The 20,594-nt window shown below is 38.7% G+C and overlaps 1 protein-coding gene and 1 long non-coding RNA gene across 3 annotated transcripts in view; both read left to right on the top strand.

Moving 5' to 3' along the window:
- Nucleotides 1-20,594, top strand: part of PDE3B (phosphodiesterase 3B) — a 139,094-nt gene that overhangs the window by 99,452 nt on the left and 19,048 nt on the right. For both annotated transcript variants that reach the window (XM_045577930.1, XM_036426140.2), the window contains 7 exons: nucleotides 2,834-3,044; nucleotides 3,614-3,690; nucleotides 6,007-6,158; nucleotides 7,203-7,340; nucleotides 8,077-8,188; nucleotides 10,296-10,409; nucleotides 14,961-15,160. In XM_045577930.1, coding sequence (XP_045433886.1) covers nucleotides 2,834-3,044; nucleotides 3,614-3,690; nucleotides 6,007-6,158; nucleotides 7,203-7,340; nucleotides 8,077-8,188; nucleotides 10,296-10,409; nucleotides 14,961-15,160 — 1,004 coding nt within the window. The remainder of the gene's footprint in view (nucleotides 1-2,833; nucleotides 3,045-3,613; nucleotides 3,691-6,006; nucleotides 6,159-7,202; nucleotides 7,341-8,076; nucleotides 8,189-10,295; nucleotides 10,410-14,960; nucleotides 15,161-20,594) is intronic.
- On the top strand, nucleotides 12,005-12,624 carry LOC123651908. Its single transcript, XR_006740896.1, has 2 exons — nucleotides 12,005-12,336; nucleotides 12,371-12,624. It is a non-coding gene; the product is annotated as an uncharacterized LOC123651908 (long non-coding RNA).

Here is a 20,594-nt window from a genome sequence, read left to right as displayed (position 1 = left end):
ATAGATGTTTCTCCAAAGAAGATATAAAAATATGGCCCATAACCACATGAAAAGGTGTTTAGCATCATTAATCAGGGAAATGCAAATCAAAAGCAATGAACTATGACTTCACATCCACTATGATATCTTTAATTATAAAGACAGACAATAACACGTGTTGATAAAAATGTCCAGAAGTGGAACACTCCTACGTTGCTGATGGTACAATAAAATGTGACAGCCTAGTATAGCATCAAAAACGAATGAACTGCACTCACATGCTGCTGCATGGAAATATCTTTTTAAAATGTCAAGTAAGCAAGGCATAGAAGCATTTATATATACTGTCTGCTATGATTTACAAAAATAAAAAAAAAGGGGGGGCAGAACTCATCTAAATTGTTAAAAGATGTATACACACGTGGTATAAATATAAAGGCAAGGAAAACGTACTAAAAAGTCAAAATAATGATTTCCTTTAATGAGAGGGAGGGTGGTTTTAGGAAAGGTTTCTGATCTAGAGCCGTGTTTTATGTCTTAACTTGGATGATAAGCATTTCTGTTGAAACTTTTCTGTGTACACATTGTATTTCATAATATATAATGTGTGAAATAAAAATGATGGATCTATATTTTAGGAAATCTTTCTTAAGGGTTGGTAGGTTTTCCTCTACCATTTTCCTTTCTCCTTGAAGCTTTGCTATATCAAATTTTTAGTCTAATATTATTTATCCATTAGTCTTCTTGCCTATTTGTTTGGACTTTTTTTTTTTTTTTTTTTTTTTTTTTTTTTTTAACACTTGCTGGTATAATTAGAGAAAAGAATGCTGAAAATGTGAGCTTTTTTTTTATCCAGTTAGTAACTAATCATTATGACTTTGACAAGCAAGGCCCTTTTCCTCTCTAGTCTTTAGTTTTTTCTTCTGAAACATTAAACTATTTGACCATTTGACCAGAATATTTATAAAATCCCATTCAGCCGTAATGTCATATAAAATTTATAGGATCCTCTCAATAAAATAATCTTATAGAACAGCAGTGACAGCCTTTTCAGAGTGTGTTTTTCCTCACAGTGTTAACTGCTAACTAAATTAAGTTCCTTAGGAACACTTTTTTTTTGGTTGTATTTTTTTCTTCACATATAAAATGAAGATGCAACTTAACTTACATTGTTATTGTGAAGAGTAAATAAAATTACATTGTATCTGTCAGGGTTTTCTAGAGAAACAACTATTAGGATGCTTGTGTGTGTGAACATATATAATATATATTTGTGAATGTATGCATGTATGGAGAGAGGAAATAGGTGCAAGATGGATTTATATAAAGGCATTGTTTTTCTGAGATTGTGAGGGCTATAAAATCTGAAGTTTTTAGTACAGGCTGCCAGCATGGAAATTCTACCAGCGTCCAAAGGCAGTCTGACCCTAGCCAGTTTGGCTCAGTAGATTGAGCATCAGCCTAGGGACCGAATAGCCCCGAGTTCAATTCAGGTCAAGGGCATATACCTCAGTTGTATTGCAGGCTACTCCAGGGCCTGGTCTCTGGTGGGGGTGTTTGCAGGAGGCTACCAATTGATGAGTTTCTATCTCTTTTCTCTTCCACTCTCTAAAAATCAATGGAAAAATATCCTTGAGTGAGGATTAAAAACAACAGCAAAAAAACCAAGGCACTCCGGAGGCAAAAATTCCTTCCTTTTGTGAAGACCTCAGCCTTTTCTCTTAAGGCACATGTGTCAAACACAAGGCCCGCGGGCCAAATCCGTCCCGCCAGGCCTTGCAATGTGGCCCGCACCGCGCTGTCATCACTGCACTCCGCTGCGTTTCCATCACAATGACAGTTTATGACTGTTCAGTAAACCATTCGGCCTGCGATTTAGGCTGGATTTTAGATTTTGGCCCCTTCTCTGATTGAGTTCGACACCCCTATCTTAAGGCCTTCAACTAATTGAATGAGGCCAACCCACGTTATGAAGGATAATCTGCCCTACCCAGACTACTAATTTAAATATTAACCACATCAGAAAAATACCTTCACAGCAACATCTAGACTGCTTTTTGACCAAAACAGCTGGGCACCATAGCTTAGCCAAGTTAGCACATAAAATTACCATCTCACAGTTTCTTAAGTGTTTACCTCTGTGCCTAAAAATATAGGTCCTTAATAACTGTTATTTCTTTCCTCTCTGATTCATATTTTACTTGGGTCTTTATTTCCAAGTAAAATTTTAAGTCTGCCTTCTTTCCAGATATACCCATTCTGCCTAAGTTCAAAGCACTCAGCACATTTCTGAAGCACTTCTTTCCCTTAGTTAGCACATAGCACTTGTTCGTTGAATTACAGAGATGGCACCTTTTGCTCCATTGTGAAACCAGCACATTTTCCAGCATGTACTAGGCTCTCAAGTATTTGTTGAATAAATAAATAAGCTGGGCAGATTTGCATATTTTAAGAGGTATATGCTGTTGTGTTAACATGTAATTTTTATTATATGCTCAACTTGCTTAATGTTAAGAAATTGATTTTTTTAAATAAAATTGAATTTTATTATACTGAAAAATATTCAATAAAATGTGGTAAAAAAAAAAAAAATTACTCTGCTCATCTAATTCACCTGTAATATGCTATCCTGCCATAGAGTCACTGACAATGACCAATATGATGCGTAAATTTCTAGAATGTCTTGAAGATAGAGCTCCATCTACAAGTCTATTTTATCATTTAATTGTAAATACGTTGTTCTCTTTAAAGAAGGAAAATACTCTCTATAAGTACATAAATGTAAACAAAATAAACATCATACACAAAAGCATGAGTACTTACCTATCTCTTTCCTCTCTTTTAACTTTCCAAGGTGTTTTACCCAGCCTGAGTCCTGTGAATTCTCCTGGCCATGGACCACCACTGTCTCCTGGCTCTCTAACCAGTCGATCACCTATAGAATTTCCAGATACTGCTGATTTTCTTACTAAGCCAAGTGTTACTTTACACAGATCTCTGGGCAATGTACCCACTTCACCAGATTCTTATCAACTTAGAAATTCTGATAGCAATGTATGTAACAGGTAAGTTTCCCAAACGTTTGTTTGTTTTACAATATAGGTTACTTAAAATGTAACTAACATTCTAGTTCTATGTAATAACTAGGTGATGAATTAAGACTATATTCTCTTCCTTATTTATCTATCATAGTAGAATATATTCTAAATAAAACTCATTTCAGTGGTATCATTCATTTTCCAATGAAATGACCTCCATCTGAAGTGAAATATAATTGGATTCTATTCATCCAATTATCAGTAAGTGTAAGAGAATTATTTCGTATACACTGTTTTAGTGCCTGTTTATAATACCCAGTTCATAGGGTGTTCATTCTCATTTCTGCTTAGATACTGTTTACTTCAGACATCAATGTTGACTTTCAAAATATGTTACTTTCTTCAGGGTCACACAGATGCCTTCTAGGATAAATCCTTTTAAATTTATAGAGGTTGTATTATTAGAGTGTGTTGCATTTGGGACCTTGGTTAAAAATAGAGCAGATTTTCTAATTATACTTAGATTTTAAAATTTTCTCTCATTTTTATATATACATGTTTATATATGCATGTATATTTATATTTTATTCTATAAGCTGTGGACATCAAATACTGAAATATGTTTCAACATCTGAATCAGAGTCTGGTACAGACTGCTGGAATGGGAAATTAGGTGAGTGTTTAACTTTATGAGCAATTTTTACATTACTTTTTAGGATGAATAAATGAATGGGTTTAATTTCAGTTTATCCACCTTTAAAATGAACATTATGGTGTTTTATCTACTTCAGAGAGGAGTTATTAAGAACAAAGTATAAATAATAGATGGTGGAAGTATTTTGAAGAGTAAAAATGGCTGTACAAATGAATATTACCTTAGATGATGGATTTGGCTCATAAATAGCAAAATAAAGTATAATAATGTTGAAATTTATGCTGCACAATGTAAGGCCAAAAGGTTTTTATGGCACAGAAAGGACTTTAAAATTTAATCATATCATTCTGAAATATTTTTATGGTCGACAAAAAATTACTATGGTGATAAAATTATAGTAGTTTTATAACATTAAACAATTGATGATCAAGCTTCCAATAATAGGTAGTTAACTTGCACAAACATTCCCCCTGAAAGTAGGTAGAAACGCTGTATAAATTATTAACAAAATAAATCTGCTTGAAGCTCCTCAGAAATACCACTAGATCTGGAGGAGGATCGAAGTCCAAAAGGATGAATCTAGAGTTTGGGGCTACCAAAAGGGTGTTTGCCAGAGGGCCAGGGACTAGTAAAAGGAAAATCCTTTTGGTAGCGTCACCCTAGGAATATAAAAGTACAGAAATAGGTAGGTCCTCTCAGGGATTGTAGGCTCCTAGGAATCTCTTTACATAGTTCTTCATTTTAAAGTGTGCAATTCAGTAGTTTTGGCTCTTACGTTTTAAAGTGCTGTTAGAAAAATAACAACAAAGACCAATTCTTTAAAAAACAACAAAAAACTTTTTCCAAAAAATAGAAGAGCAAACTTCCCACTCATTCTGTAAGACTGATAGACCCTGATGCCATAACCACAGGTATCACAAGAAAACTACAGACCAGTATGTCTTATATGTATAAACACAAAAATCCTTAACATAATACTAGCAAACTGAGTCCAACAACATATAAAACCATCACATCATGACGAAGATGTATTTATCCCAGAAATGCAAGGGCAGTTTAATGTTTGAAATCAATTAATATAATATACCACATTAAAAAAAATAGAGAGAGCCAAAACCAGTTTGGCTCAGTGGATAGAGCGTCAGCCTGTGGACTGAAAGGTCCCAGATTCGATTCCAGTTAAGGGCACATCTCCAGAAGGGGATGTACAGGAGGCAGCTGGCCGGTGTTTCTCTCTCATCGATGTTTCCAGCTCCCTCTCCCTTCCTCTCAAGATATTAATAAAATATATTAAAAATAAATAAAGAGGAAAAAAAACACCATATGATAATCTTAATAGATGCATAAAAAGGATGACAAAAAACCAAATAGCACTATTTCATGATAAAAACACTCAAAATAGTAATAACAGCATTTGGTTTCCTCCCACATGTGCTCCAACTGGGGCCAGGGATCAAATCTGCAACCCAGATCAAACCCAGGACTTTTCAGGGCATAGGCCAACACACTCTAACCATTGGGCAACAACTGCCAGAGTTCAACATTATATTTTTAAGAATCATACATATTGTTGCATGTGATTGTAGTTCTTTTTCTTTGTAATGTGCAGTTGTCTGCGTACACTAGTTTATGTATTCTACTGTTGATGAGTTTTGGAAGCTTTATGTTCAGGTTATTACAAATAGAAGAAATAGGAATATTTTTTACATGTGGATGAATACTATTTAGTTAACAATGCTGCTTCTCTTTTCCATGTGATTTGAGAAAAGGGTATTTTTAATCACATTGTAAAGAAATAAGTCACACTTATGATACTGTATTAATTTTGTTTTTTTTTACCTACACATTTATGTTCTTTTATAACTTGCTTCAGTGGCAGATTTTCTTTTCCTCTTAATTTTCAATTACAATTTACATTTAATATATGCTTTGGTTTTTAGATGTGCTTTAATCTTATTTTCAGGTCTAAAATTCAAACAATTTCAGACGTTAGAAATTGTTTACATCAAATTTGTAAAAAATGATTTGGGGACTTATTTTTGTTCTCACTTTTATGAAGAATATCCACTCATCTCTTTCATCCATGAGTAGATATATCAGGTGAATGTTTGTATTGCACGAGCACAAGATACATGGGCCAAATAGTCCAGCAAGATAGGATTAATGGGAATTAATGTTTTAATGTCATTCATTTAGATTTAATGCCATAATGGTTCCCTCTATTTATTTTTTCAAATAATTTTTCTGACGAAACTGCCCATTTTTCAAATAATTTTTCTGACGAAACTGCCCATGAAGGGGAAGTTTTATTTTTATATATGATTTTTTTGAAAGGTGAGGAAGACAACACCAATTTGACAAAAGAATCACTCAACCTTACAGAAGCTCAACAAGAAGTGGAAACAGAGAACGGAGATGGCAGAAAATTAATTTTGGAAGGTGATAATCACCTAACAGAAGAGGCACAGGATGAACAGCAACCAAATGTAAAACTTATAATTATGTTAAGGTGAAAATGTTAGTGCATAGTTTAGTTTTGTTATTTTTGCTCAGAACAATGTTTTTAATATTATGATACTTTGAAAAAAAAATTTTTCATCTCAGCAGAACTGGTGAATATATTTTAAGACCACGTTCACATTTTTATTACAGCATAGTAGTGTAGTCCCATTATTGATATCTCCCATTTATCAAATTGTCACAGGTGTTTATGTAGGAAATTAACAGTATACACAAGATTTAGCACTATTCATGTTTCAGGAATCCGCCAGGTCTTGGACCACATCTCCCATGCATAAGTGGGGGACTATTATACTATGTAGCACTAAAGACACTTTTTATGGAATTATCAAAATGTGTATTTCTATAGTCATACAATATACAATTGGAAATTTTTTACTGAGAGTCACTCTATCACATTAAAGAAAACCTTGGTTAAAAAAGTAACTACTTCTAAACCCATCTCAGAACAACCAAGTGCATTCATTTTACAATGAACTCATTTTATTTAGTTTTATAGTAGATATATTATTTCCAATGTGGATTTTATTATTATTATATATGTTAAGATCTGGGAAACGTGTATAGTCATTAAAAACAATGAAATAATCTATTTATTTAAAATAGCACTTTTTTGTTCTGAAAGTTCATAATTTAAGCTTTTTAGGTAAAAACTCATCCATTTTTCTTGGGAAGTTAATAAATGCCACTATAAGGATATAAGTTTCTATTATTCTTGATACCTATAAATTTTAAAATGAAAATGGAATTGAGATTTCTTTAGTGTTTCAGAAATATTTTTATTTATAAAAGTGAAGAGTAAGAAATGTCCTGATATATAGAAGACATGTTTATATTTATGTGAAGATAGCATTCTATAAAGAGACGAAATAGGAAGTACAGATCGTATTTGAGAGAAACAGTTGTAGAAAACAGAACTGACCACTTAAGTGTTCGAATTTAGATATGGATTTAACAATATTTATAAAAGATATATTGGTTTGAATCTCTCCCCACCCTCATATGTACAGACTGAACAGGAAGCATCACTGGACCCAATTTTAATAGAAGATTATGATTCATTAATAGAAAAGATGAACAACTGGAATTTTCAAATTTTTGAACTTGTAGAAAAAATGGGAGAGAATTCAGGAAGAATCCTCAGTCAGGTTTGTTTAAAATTCCCCACTACTTTTTTATTATGAATTATAAATAAAAAGCAGAATCTAAAAATGTATAATGTTGGTTTATGCAGAAATTCAACATTTTTTATTGAATTGTTATTTTCACAAATGAAGTTTCCAGTAGAAAATTTGAAAACATATATGTAAGTGAAAAGTATTTGTAATAATGGGATTTAATTTTAACTAAAATAATAAAGTTTTACTTTATATTGAATCTAAAGGTTGAAAAAGGAAAACGGTGATTAATGATTAAGTGCTAACCAATGAAACTTATGCTTCTTTGCAATTTGAGGTTACCCCTGATGGGTTCATACAATAGTATCAGATTAACCTTCTAAAAATATCACCCTCATTAACAACAAAATATCTTATTTATGAAACATAAGAACAGAATAAATTATATGGAAGGTATATAAGTTCATCTCATTTAAGTCTTTCGAGATAAAAACATGACTTCTTTTAACACCTAGGACTAGAATAGAATTCATATGCCCTTCAGTAAATTATGAATAATGGGAAAATTTTAAACTAGAACATGACATGGTAATCTTTCTTTGGTTTTCATGGGCTTTCGGGTAATGGCTTCCTTTTTCATGTTTAAAAAGATCTCATTGTAGGAGAGTTTTTAAAAAATTATTAACTTAATATTCCTAAATGCAAATCACAAAAACATATACTCAACTACAATTAGAAATTCTGATTTATTTTAATTGATATTTAGGTTATGTATACCTTATTTCAAGACACTGGTTTATTGGAAATATTTAACATTCCCACTCTACAATTCATGAACTATTTTCGTGCATTAGAAAATGGCTATCGAGACATTCCTTGTAAGTATTAGCATGTCTTATTATTTAAGTTCAATTAATAGTGGTTTTTAAACCCTGTATTATTTTTCCCTTCAGATAGTCACTAAACACTTTTAAATTACATGTTTGGGTAAGTTTTAAATAGACATTTAAAAAGAAAATCTGTATCTTACTATTTAAAGTTAACTGACTACTGTTAACATTTTGATATTCTTTAAGACTTTTTTCTTATATGTTTATTTTTTATAATGTAAATCATAATATCAATACCTATTTATAGTCTGCTTTCACTTACTACATGATGTACATCTTTGTTAATATTTGAGTGCCTAATATGGACATAGGCAATAGGATAGTGAAGACTTGGATGGGTAGGTATGAGAGAAGAGGGTGAAAGGGTAGGGAAATGGGAGATATCTATTGTATAATAGCAATAATACAAAATATATTTTAAAAAAGAAACAAATCTATTACCTATTACTAAAAAAAAAAAAAAGTTTCTGGATCTAACTTTTCTAAATTTCAGTTTTCAAGTTTGTAAATGAGAATAATAGAACTTACTCCATAGGTAGTGAAGATAATCTATATAAATAAAGCACACATCAGAATTCATGGAACATAGTAAATGGTCAATAACAAGTGATTATGACTAGAGGCCCAGTGCATGAAATTTGTGCACAGTGGGGAGGGGTGTCCCTCAGCCCGGCCTGCACCCTCTCCAATCTGGGACATCTTGGGGGATGTCCAACTGCCAGTTTAGATCCGATCACAAAGGGATCAGGCCTAAACCAGCAGCCAGACATCCCTCTCACAATCCAGGACTGCTGGCTCCTAACTGCTCACCTGCATGCCTGCCTAATTGCCCCTAATCTCTCTCCTGCTGGCCTGGTTGATATTTAACTGCTCCCCTGCCAGCCTGATTGCCCCAATTGCTCTCCTCTGCCAGCCTGATGCCCCCAGCTGCCCTGCCCTTCCTTGCTGGCCTGACTGCCCCTAGCTGCCCTCCCCTGAAGGCCTGGTCACCCATAACTGCCCTCCCCGTCAGGCCTGTTGGCCCCCAACTGCCCTCCCCTGCCAGCCTGATAGTCTCCAACTACTCTCCACTGATAGCCATCTTGTGGCAGCCATCTTGTGGTGGCCATCTTGTGATGATGTCACATGAGGGTATGACACCACCTAGACTTTTATTATGTAGGATAATTGAATCATGCTCTGAAACTTTAACACTTAGTATTGTATCATCTGCCAGTTCTACATAAATACATATTAAATACTGGTTGAAGTGTTGATTTTTTTTATTGAATTTCAGTTATGACTATAATCATTAGATTAACAAAGGTTATCTTATTTAATCTTTCTAGGAAAGGTTGTATTATCTGCCGTTCACAGGTGAAGTTAAAAACTCAGAAGGATCTTTCCCAAGATTATAAAATTATAAATAGCAAAGCTGGGTTTTACTTATAGACCTCACAAAGTAGTATTTCAGTAAACAAATGTTTTCTTGATCATGTGCTGTGTCAGACATTCTTCTCAATGTGTTCATATACCATTTAACATTTAATCCTTATAGAAGAGCTGAGAAATAAGTATCATACTTATATTTTTGTGAAATATTTTTGTTTGTATTTTTGCATACGGGTACATAAAACAGTTAAAATTCTGGATACTTGAACATTCCTTGATTCACCCATAAAAAAGTTATGAATTCATATGCCCCTCAATAAATTATGAATAATGAACTGAACATAAAAGTTATGGGTGGATCAAGGAATATTCAAGTATCCAGAATTTTAACTGTTCTATGCACTCGAGTGCAAAAAATAGGTCTCCATAATCTAAACACTGTTTACAATTTAAAACAAAAAACAAAAAAACTACAACCTTAAATATATTTTTCTATGTCTTTAAATTAGCCCTAGTTACCTTTCTTTTTTTATGACCTCTTTATTATGTTTTCAAAGTGTGAGTTGAGGCTTTTAAAATAAGATGAAACAAAAATGTAATTGCGGGAAATCATTCTAAGCCATATATTTTATATATGGGGATAACTAAAAATTATACTTTTTAAGATGTTTTATGGTAAATGTAATAGAATAATCAGTTTTAAAAATCATTTTGGTGACTTTAGATCACAATCGTATACACGCCACAGATGTCCTACATGCAGTTTGGTTTCTGACAACAAGGCCAATTCCTGGCTTACAGCAAATCCACGGTGATCATGGTACAGGAAACACAACAGGTACTTCTTTCTGCAGATCTTCCTTTTAAGTAATAAAATTAATCAAGCTACCTATTTTCATTACCTTTCAAATTTTTCAGTAACTAACCTTTTATACAAAGGGCCATGTAAGTTTTTATGTATATTAAAGACATGCAAATTAGGAAACCTACCACTCATCTTAAGGGCTAAGTTAAGATCCAGTACCACTGAGTCTACCAAGTCTCTTCTGTGTCCCATCCTGCTGATACACCATTGATATAACTACTATCCTGAATATTATATTACTAGAGGCCCTGTGCATGGATTTGTGCATTGTTGAGGTCCCAAGTCCTGGTCTATGGGATCAGGCCAAAAATAGCTCTCTGATGTCCCCTGAGGGGTCCCGGATTGCGAGAGGGTGCAGGCCAGGCCGAGGGACCTCACCAGTACACAGGAGGGCTCCAGGGCATGCCTGGATCGTTTTGCCCAATTGCAATCGGCTGGACCCCAGTAGCAAGCTAACCTACCAGTCAGAGCGTCTTCCCCTTGGTGGTTAGTACAAGTCATAGTGATTGGTCAAATGAACAGTTGGACACTTAGCATATTAGGCTTTTATTATATAGGATGATAATCATTTCCTTGCTTTCTTTTAATTCTTGTTTCTGTTTTTGTTTTTTTTTAGATATATCATGTAAATATTCCCATTATTTGAAAGCCTCACATACAATTTAAATGAATTACAAAACCTTTTCAAATTTTGCTCCCAAAGAAGTTAGTTCTGTTCCTCATCATAGTATAATTATTTATGCAAATATAATGAATTATAACATTCATGGTTCTCTTATTCTAGCTCATAAAAGAGTGGAGATATGCTTTGGATCTCTAAAAAAAAAAAAAGAAAGAAAAAGAAAAAGAATGGAGAGCCTGGCCGTCGTTACTCAGTGGTTGAGTATTGACCCACGAATCAAGAGTTCAGTTCACAGGTTCAATTCTTGGTCAAGGCACATTCCTGGATTTTTACCTTGATACCAAGTAGGGGTCATACAGGAAGCAACTGATGTTTCTTAGTGATGTTTCTGTCTCTCCCTGTCCCTCTCAAATCCATAAAAAAAAAAAAAAAAAAAAAAAAAAATGGAAGAAGAGGGAAGAAATACTTCAATAATATATAGACATATGCACACATGGACATAATTTGCTCAATAACAAATTATGAGAAATATTACCAGACTAATCAGTGTAGTAGACAGTCATTGCTTTACATTCTTTGGTACTTGAGTCTGAAGTACTGCCATTATTTGCGTGGAGCCGGGCATGGAATGCGAGTGCCTAGGGGACCACTCTCGTTAAGCACAACTGGCTCTGCGGGATGAATGGAAGGCCTGGTTAAGGCGCCCGGTGCCGGGGCTCCTCAGACCCCAGAAAAGGTGTTGGCTGATATAAACAGCAGGATGGTGGCCATGGCCGTGGGAATCCGCTAAGGAGCGTGCAACTCACGTGCCGAGTTCAGTAGCCCTGGAAGTGGATGGCGCTGGAGCGGCGGGCCCAACACGGCGATGGCTAGCGGTTTTCCGGCTAGGGGGATGGGAGCCTGGTCAGAGGGGTTCCTGCCCTCCTACCCCCCCCCCCCCCACCACCACCACCACACACACACACCCGGCGCCCTCCCACCCGAGCAAGCTATGCAGAGATGAGTAAGAGGGCCGTGCAGGGAGCCTGGAAGCCCAGGGCGCGGCGCAGAGGAGCCGCTGCAGGCGCAGACCTTGGTGGTGGCCGTAGATACTCCGAGAACTTTGAAGGCCGAAGTGGAGAAGGGTTCCATGTGAACAGCAGTTGAACATGGGTCAGTCGGTCCTGAGAGATGGGCGAGCGCCGTTCCGAAGGGACGGGCGATGGCCTCCGTTGCCCTCAGCCGATCGAAAGGGAGTCGGGTTCAGATCCCCGAATCCGGAGTGGCGGAGCAGAGGTGGTGGGGGGGGGGGGGGGGAGGAAGACACCAGGAGAAGGAACTGATCCCGGAGAAGCGGGCGGGAGCCCAGGGAGAGTTCTCTTTTCTCTGTGAAGGGCAGGGCGCCTGGCCCTGGCCTGGGTTCGCCCGAGAGGGGACGTGCCTCGAAAAGCACCCAGTGAGCTCTCGTGGCCCTTGGAAATCCAGGGAAGACGGTGTAAATCTTGAGTGTAGGGGGGACACCTGTATCCGCAGCAGGTCTCCAAGGTGGACAGCCTCTGGCATGCTGGAGCAGTGGGGTAAGGGAAACCGGATCCATCTTCGGGATAGGGATGGGCTCTTGGGGCTCAGTCGGTGGGTCCTGCTGGGGCGTGAAGCGGGGCTGGGCGCTGGCTCACCCCCACGGCCCTTCCTGTCCAAAACCGGGACCCCATGTGCGGCTCCCCACGTCGCTCTTCCCTCCTTGGTGGGAACGAGGCTGAAGGGGGGGGGAGGGGGAAGGAATGGGTAGTGGGGGCCTGGACACCCTAGGGCCCGGCTTCCCCAACTCTGAACGCAGGCCAGGCCCTTCCTATGGCGGGTGCCATGGGGAAGCCTGGGGTGACGTTAAGGGTCCCCTTCTCGCCTCCCAGCCGCCCCCTCCTCACCCCGCCTTGGTTAGGCAGGTTGCCTCGCCTCGGCCTAGCAGCCAACTTAGAACTGGTGAGGGCCAGGGAACTCCGACTGTTTAATTAAAGCATGGGCCAGGGTGTGATTTCTGCCCAGTGCTCTGAATGCCAAAGTGAAGAAAGTCACTGAAGTGCGAGTAAACGCGGGAGTAACTGACGCTCTTAAGGAAGCCAAACGCCTCCGTCATCTAATTAGTGACATGAGTGAATGGATGAACGAGTCCCACTGTCCTTGCCTACTGTCCAGCGGAACGGAACCACAGCCAAAGGAACGGGCTTGGCGGAATCAGCGGGGAAAGAAGACCCTGTTGAGCTTTACTCTAGCCTGGCCCGGTGAAGAGACAGAGGTGCAGAATAAGCGAGGGGGTGGGATTGGGGGGCCGATGGTGAAATACCACTACTCTGATGGTTGTCTTCACTGACTCGGAGAGATGAGGAAGAAAAACAGGGAGGAGGAAGCTGGCCCTGGCCCCTCTGGGATAGGGGCTTCAGCCACTGCCACCCACCCTCACTTCTCACGTGTTGATAGCATCTTCGTTTTTTGATCCTTCGATGTCGGTTCTTCCTATTATTATGAAGCAGAATTCACCAAATGTTAGATTGTTCACCCAGTAATAGGGCATATGAGCTGGGCTTAAAGCCTCATGAGACAGGTTCTTTTACCTTACTGACGATGCGTTGCCATGGTAATCCTGCTCAGTATGAGAGGAACTGCAGGTTCAGACATCTGGTATGTGCTTGGCTGAGGAGGCAATAGGGAGAAGCTGCAATCTGTGAGATTATGAATGAACGCCTCTAAGTCAGAATCCCGCCCAAGCGCGATCAATGGAGCCTCGATTGGCCTCAGCTGTCCCTGCCGGTGGGCAGCACGCCCACTTTGCATGGGGACCAGTCCTATGGGGAGGGACTTTTGTCCTGGGAAATGGGGTGCATCAGGAAAGGGGGACACCCCCTTGTCCTTCACGCAACACACGTTCATAGGGAACCTGGTGCTAAACCCTTCGTAGAGGACCTGCTTCTGGGTCGGGGTTTCGTACGTAGCAGAGCAGTTTTCCCTCGCTGCAATCTATTGAAAGTCAGCCCTAGACACAAGGGTTTGTCCTGCTCCTGTCCCCTCTCCTTCCCAGGGGGACGGCCGCCCTCCTGCCCTCCTGCCGAGTGCGAGGGAAGGAAGAGGGGAACTGTGCATGTGGAATCGCCTCTCCTGACCCCGGCAGGGGCCTTAGGGCCCTAGGCTAGGACAGGGAAGTGAGGGTGGGTGGCAGTGGCCGAAGTCCCTTTTCCCAGGGGGGCTAGGGCCAGCTCCCTCCTCCCCATTTTTCTTCCTCCCTCTCCGAGGAGCCCTGTCGACCAGCACTCCCAAAAACCTCCGGCTGGGGGGAAGGTTGCCTGGTGACTGCATTCGACCAGATAGCCAGGCCAGACTTAGTCTCCCGTGGCAGGTCAGAGTGGTCAGGTTGACCAGTTGTCTGAGGAAATGAGATTGGGGGCAGGGGACCAGCGATTGTGTGGTGCTGAGGCCAAGGAGTGGATGAATGGTGACAGAATACTAAAAAATAAGTAAATAAATAATAAGTAGGACTAAGTCAAACTAAAAAGAACTGTACATCAAAGAAAACAAAAATGAGGGAGAGTTTTTTCAAACTACATACTGGATAAGGGGTTAATGCCCAAAAATAAATGGAGAACTCACACAACTCAATAAAACCCCCCAAAAATCTGATTAAACATTCTTTTAAAGACGACATCTAAATGGCATCAGGTATACAAAAAGAAACTGACATAATTAATTATTAGGGAAATATAAATCAAAACTACAATGAGATCCCTTAACACTTGTTAGGATGGCTTATTATTGTTTTAAGTAGAATCTAACTCATGTAAGTAAACATAAGATAATCATATTGCCTATGGGATGCGCCTCAGCCTCCTCGTGAGAAGGTTGTATGTCTTATGCTGCTTTTGCTTGTTCCTCAGAGTCTGATGATGGAACTAACCCTGGGCAGATTGCTTACATTTCTTCGAGGAGCTGCTCAATTCCAGATGAGAGCTATGGCTGCCTGTCTTCAAACATTCCTGCCTTGGAATTGATGGCTTTGTATGTGGCAGCTGCCATGCATGATTACGACCACCCAGGGCGGACAAATGCATTTCTGGTGGCTACAAATGCCCCTCAGGTAGGAAATACTTTAGCAGAAAGTTTAAAGAGTGATTCTGGAATTTTACAATCTTTTTGTGTATTCTTTTGTATAACATTCTCCAGTTCAATCATATGGCTATTACCTCGACATGGAATTGGATGTTAACACATTGGATGTTACCTCAACATGGAATTGGACATGTGTACTAAAAAATTGGGGGTGAGGGGAGGGAAGGGGGAATCTCCTTCAATTAGAAAAGAACATGTTTATGAAAGAGTAACTCGTTTTATGACATTCTGGAGTTCTTGTTTTCAGTATTTTTGCCTTTGATCAAAATGTAAGACTCACTCTTACTTCTGGCAAGGTCTTTTGTATGGCTAGAAGCTATAATGATGAGCAACTATTATTATTTGTTGTCTTCTTTTTCCTCTATAACATGCCTTAATACTCAGGCTCTATCTAAATCTCTTAACTCGGAATATATTAATATGTGTAAGAATTCTTCTAGTACTACCTCACTTTTTTTTTATCCAATACAGCTGAGAAGGTGCAACATTACTGTACTGTCAAATTTGCATAAGAGATAGGAATTCACAACAAATGGATACTCTAATAATTTTAAGCATTAGGACTTGGAACCAATTACTTGACTTTAAGTAGAATTTAGTGTGCATGTTTACTTGAGCAACTGATTCCTTTATATTCTTTGTCGAAGAGGAAGCCTTACAGAGAGTAAATTCATGTTTTTCACTTTGTCATTCTGTATTTAAACCTCAGTTCTGATTCTTTCAACTTCTGTAGCCATTCTGTGTTCCTTTTCTCACTTTTGTTAATGTAAAAAAAAAAAAAATGATTGAAATCTGTAAAGAATTTTTGTGAGTTTATTTGAGCCAAACTGTCAACAACTGCTGGGAAGCAGAACCTCAATGAATTGAGATAATGCTCCAGAGAATGGTGGGTTACATTTGTATTTATACATTGCAATCAAAGGAGGGATGTATGTGGGTTACATGAAATTCATTGGTGATAGATTGAGGAGGTGGGAAAACCCCTGGGATTGGATAAAAAGTAAAATGATGGACACATACTTAGGTGGGTGCAGGACATATCTGTCCTGGTGCCCAGCCCATTTGGTTGTGCCCCAGGGACTCCAGAAAAAGGGAAGTTACAAGTTATCCAGACACTTCAAGGGTATGTTATCATAGATACAAAAGGACAGACAAGCTCAGTTAAGGTAAAGGTTGACCTTGTCAGTGAAGATACCAGCCTTGGACCTAACTGCCCACCATAACAGCTTTTAGTTAAAGTTTAATTTTAGGCCATCCTTTGTGGTTACTTTAGGTCTCTGAGTTTGCAAGACTGCCTGCCATGCAGGCCTCCCCTGAGCTTGTCAGGTCAGCATGTGGCCCTTTCATCTACACTTTTATCCCTTTCACACAGTCTCACTTTAAAATATACGGGGTAGATTCTTTAGCCACAATAAGAGTAAGATTCAAGTAGGATTCGGAAATGAGTGGGAGGAGAATGTTAAAAGTGATGTGTAATTCATTTTCCCCATTGAGACTTGTATCTATTAAAAGCTCATGATTTCCATAGGTAACTAATCTTAATAAAAGAAAAACATTCAAATTAACCATCACTCAATTACACCCACTGCCAATCAGAGTGAGTATGCAAATTAACAAAGATGGAGGTTAATTTGCATATGCAGGTGCAGAGTGGTGTGAAGCCTGCTATGGGGGAAAGGGAGGCAGCAGAGGTAGCTACTGGAGTGGTGCTCCAGACAGAAGCCAGGACCTGCTGCTCCCAGGTGGTCGGGAATGGGGATTTGTTGGCTCCCGGTAGGAGCGGGGACATGCTGGCTTCCGGGCGGCTGGGGCATGGGGACTTGCTGGCTCCTGGGTAGCTGGGATATCGTGCAATGAGTGTCTAGTTAAAAAATAAATTTCAACCTAATATCTATTCTCTTTGAAAGAAATTACCCACTAAGGAGCACATATTTTCTCATTTGCAGTACCATTCTGCAAAAGTCAGTGCCCATTCTCTCTAGCCCAATACTTGATAATTTTTGCAAACCTTCTGTTGAGTCAAATGGGCAGTAGCAGCAGGTCTTGGGATCTGCTGGCCTGTGTTTGATTTCTGGTTATCATTTATTAGTTCTGTGACCTTAGGCAAATCAGCCTTATCTTTCTGACCCTCAAAATATGTACCTGATATGGTTAAAGGTAAAAGGAGGTAACACATGGAAAGTTTTCTTCCATTTTATGTATTTGAGAACCTCCTGAACTACAACATAATCACGTAGAAAGAAATGACTCACTGTTCTTTTCCACGCTCTGCTTTTATTAGCTTTGAGCGTGGGTGAGTCAGACTTGTTTATTGCTTTTCCTTCAAGAATATTAAAAATGAATGAATACTAGAGAAAAATTCTCACTTGCAGAGAATTTAAAAAAAAAAAAAAAGCTGTTATGATTTATGAAGTTTATACTCAAAACTTGTTCTAGTTCCTAACTTCCCATTGTTAAGAATTGTCCATAGATGAAGCAGTGGGAAACTCTGGAATGGAAAGGAAGTAGATTAGACAAAGTGTGACTGTTTACGTTGGGTTACATCGCTTTCTGTTCCAAACCCTTCAATGACATTCACCACATTCCTAGTAAGTCACTAGGATAGCGCAGGAGGCCTTGCTTGATGTAAACCCCATTGAGTCTGCCTTTCTCATGTTCACTCAGGGCTAGCCTCACTGGCCACCTTGCTGTTTTCTCCTGTACCTAGACACCCTCCCAAGAGCCTGCTCCTGTTCTGTCCTCCCTGCCCAGGGTGCTCTTTCCCCACATGTCCATGCAGTTCACTTGGTCATGTCCTTCCATCTACAATTTCAGAAGCTCCTTCCTGGCACTCATTATGCTCCTTCCCTGCTTTATTTTTTTTTTCCAAAGCAATGATTGTTTAGGCATTGTGCATTCTGTTTTGTTTATGATGTCTTCCCTCGGTGGAATATATCATAAGGGCAGGGATTTTTGTCTCTTTTATTCCCTAATACCTAGACCGGTAGTACCTCACCCACAAAAGACATTCAGTGAGGATTTGTTGAATGTTGAAGGACGCCCGATTTATTTGCACTGCGGCAACACTAGTTTGTCTGAAATGTACTCAGTTCTTCCCAGAGTAATGAAATTCCTAGCACCTGCCTCGGCTAGCGCCTATGAGATAAGGACTCTCTGGCAAAATCCTGAGGCTCAGTGTGTTTATTTAGGTAACTAAAGTAGGTTCTCTCATCTTGGGAAGCTCAGTGGGTCTAATTAAGCCATAATTAGTCAAAGATACCATTGCTCCAGTGTATTATAAAAAGTGACAGCAGTAAACAATACCGCCATTAAGTATTCCTCTTCATTCTTATGGTAAAGAATGTATGCTGGGAAGACAGGAGGATTATTTTGAATCTTTTCCATGAAAGAAAGTAAAATATTTAGTAAAATTTAAATTGGAGGGATATCAGTATTAAAATTCTGAGATTTCTTAGATATAATTCCAAATGAAAATTTGGTAAAAGAAGGAGATTAGTGCTTGAGGTATTAATATTTTGATGAAATTTAGGGTAAAAGGAAATAAAATTTCAAGTTGGGACCTATAAACCTCATACAGTCAAAATATGGATCAAGATGGTTTTGACTGACTAACCACATGCATTTGTCTCGCCTTCCTCCTGATTAAAATGACAGTAAGGGGTGAAGTTCAAGGTGGGAGGGTGTTAGCGCCAGTAGATTAAAGAATTTTATACTGTTTTTAGAAAATGAAAAACAGATGGCTACGTATTAAGACATAGAAGTATTTAGAAGGGGCTACAGACTAAGTGGAACTCTAGAGGAAGTCCAGATGCCTTTGTGCCTGCCCACGTGCACACTCACACACAGACTCGCTCACACTCAAGAGCAAATGCCTGTAAGCAAACCTGCTGCAGCCCTGCATTTACCTCCTGGCAGAAAGGTCAGCTATTAGATATTAAAGGAAACTGCCAGGAGAGAAGTACTAGTGTGGGTAACTAGTATTCCAGAGTAAATCCTTCTCATTCTGGATGCTGAACAGCTGGCACCCAGTCTGGTAATTCCAGAGCAAAACCTGCTGGGTCTCGCATGATTTCGATGAACATGTGGGTGGGGTCTTGACTCTGGTTCCCATGTTGTTTTTATCCACTCAGAAATAATAATAAAAACTCTCGATAGTTCTGAAATTTTACCATAACCCAACATGGGTAGGTTTGGGGGATTTTCTCTCCCCACACCCAACTTCTGGCATTTGATGAACACTTCAACCCAAAGACTCAACTGTTTCAGGAACTTCCAATAGTCAGATCTTGACCTAATCCCTTATGCCTTTTTTTCCTTCTGTATACTTTCCATGGTTTTTATCAATTTAGTCTATATTTTAGGAGAGATGGTCTGACTTCACTTCCAATGCTTATATTGATTTAAAAAAATTTTTTTCTGCAGTATTTTTAGCTTCTAAGAGCACTGTTTTCTTTTTTCATAGTTTCTTATTGTGGAAGCAGTCTTTTCCAAATTCTCTGAGAACTTAAAAAAAAAGAACAACATTCAGTGCTTTTCTATTCCCTAGAATCTAGGGCCTAGATAATCCTGCATTCAGTTAATTCTATTCACTTTAGCCTTTTCTTTCCAAGCTACTGATTAATGTCTAGAAATCCTTGGTTTTCTGTTGATATAAGAAAATGAATTCTAGCCGAAACCAGTTTGGCTCAGTAAATAGAGCGTCGGCCTGCAGACTGAAAAGTCCCGGGTTCGATTCCGGTCAAGGGCATGTACCTTGGTGAGGGTACATCTCCAGTAGGGGGTGTGCAGGAGGCAACTGATCGATGATTCTCTCTCATTGATGTTTCTAACTCTCTAGCCCTCTCTCTTCCTCTCTGTAAAACATCAATAAAAATATATTAAAAAAAAAAAAAAGGAAAAAAGCCGAAACTGCTATGGCTCAGTGGATAGAACATCAGTCTGCGGACTGAAGGGTCCCAGATTCGATTCCGGTCAGGGGCATGTGCATTGGTTGCGGGGGGGGCGGCTGGTCGATGTTTTTTTTTCATCGACGTTTCTAGCTCTCTATCGCTCTGTAAAAAAATCAATAAAATATATATTTTTTTAAAAAAGGAAAAAGAAAATTCTAGATTGCTTGGTGACTTTCTTCTGCACTATGTATGCTTTATTGTGGAGTTTCTTCTTTAATTGGGAAGAATGTGAATGCGTTTGGGGCTTGTTACCCAGCAGGTTTTTACTTATGTGTTTGGATGAAACTGCCCTGTGATTTTTCTTTTTTGTATTATCTTTGTCAGATTTTAATGTCGAGGTTTGTAAGCCGACCGTTTTTTCATTATTGCCCCACTAACAAGACTTCTTAAATAATTTTTCCTTATCATTCCCATGAAATTTTAGTACTACAGAAGTAATGTATTTGTCTATGT

The sequence above is a fragment of the Pipistrellus kuhlii genome, unplaced genomic scaffold (genome assembly GCF_014108245.1).
Source record: "Pipistrellus kuhlii isolate mPipKuh1 unplaced genomic scaffold, mPipKuh1.p scaffold_m20_p_9, whole genome shotgun sequence".
Classification (NCBI taxonomy): domain Eukaryota; kingdom Metazoa; phylum Chordata; class Mammalia; order Chiroptera; family Vespertilionidae; genus Pipistrellus; species Pipistrellus kuhlii.
This window is presented reverse-complemented; position numbering and strand designations above follow the sequence as displayed.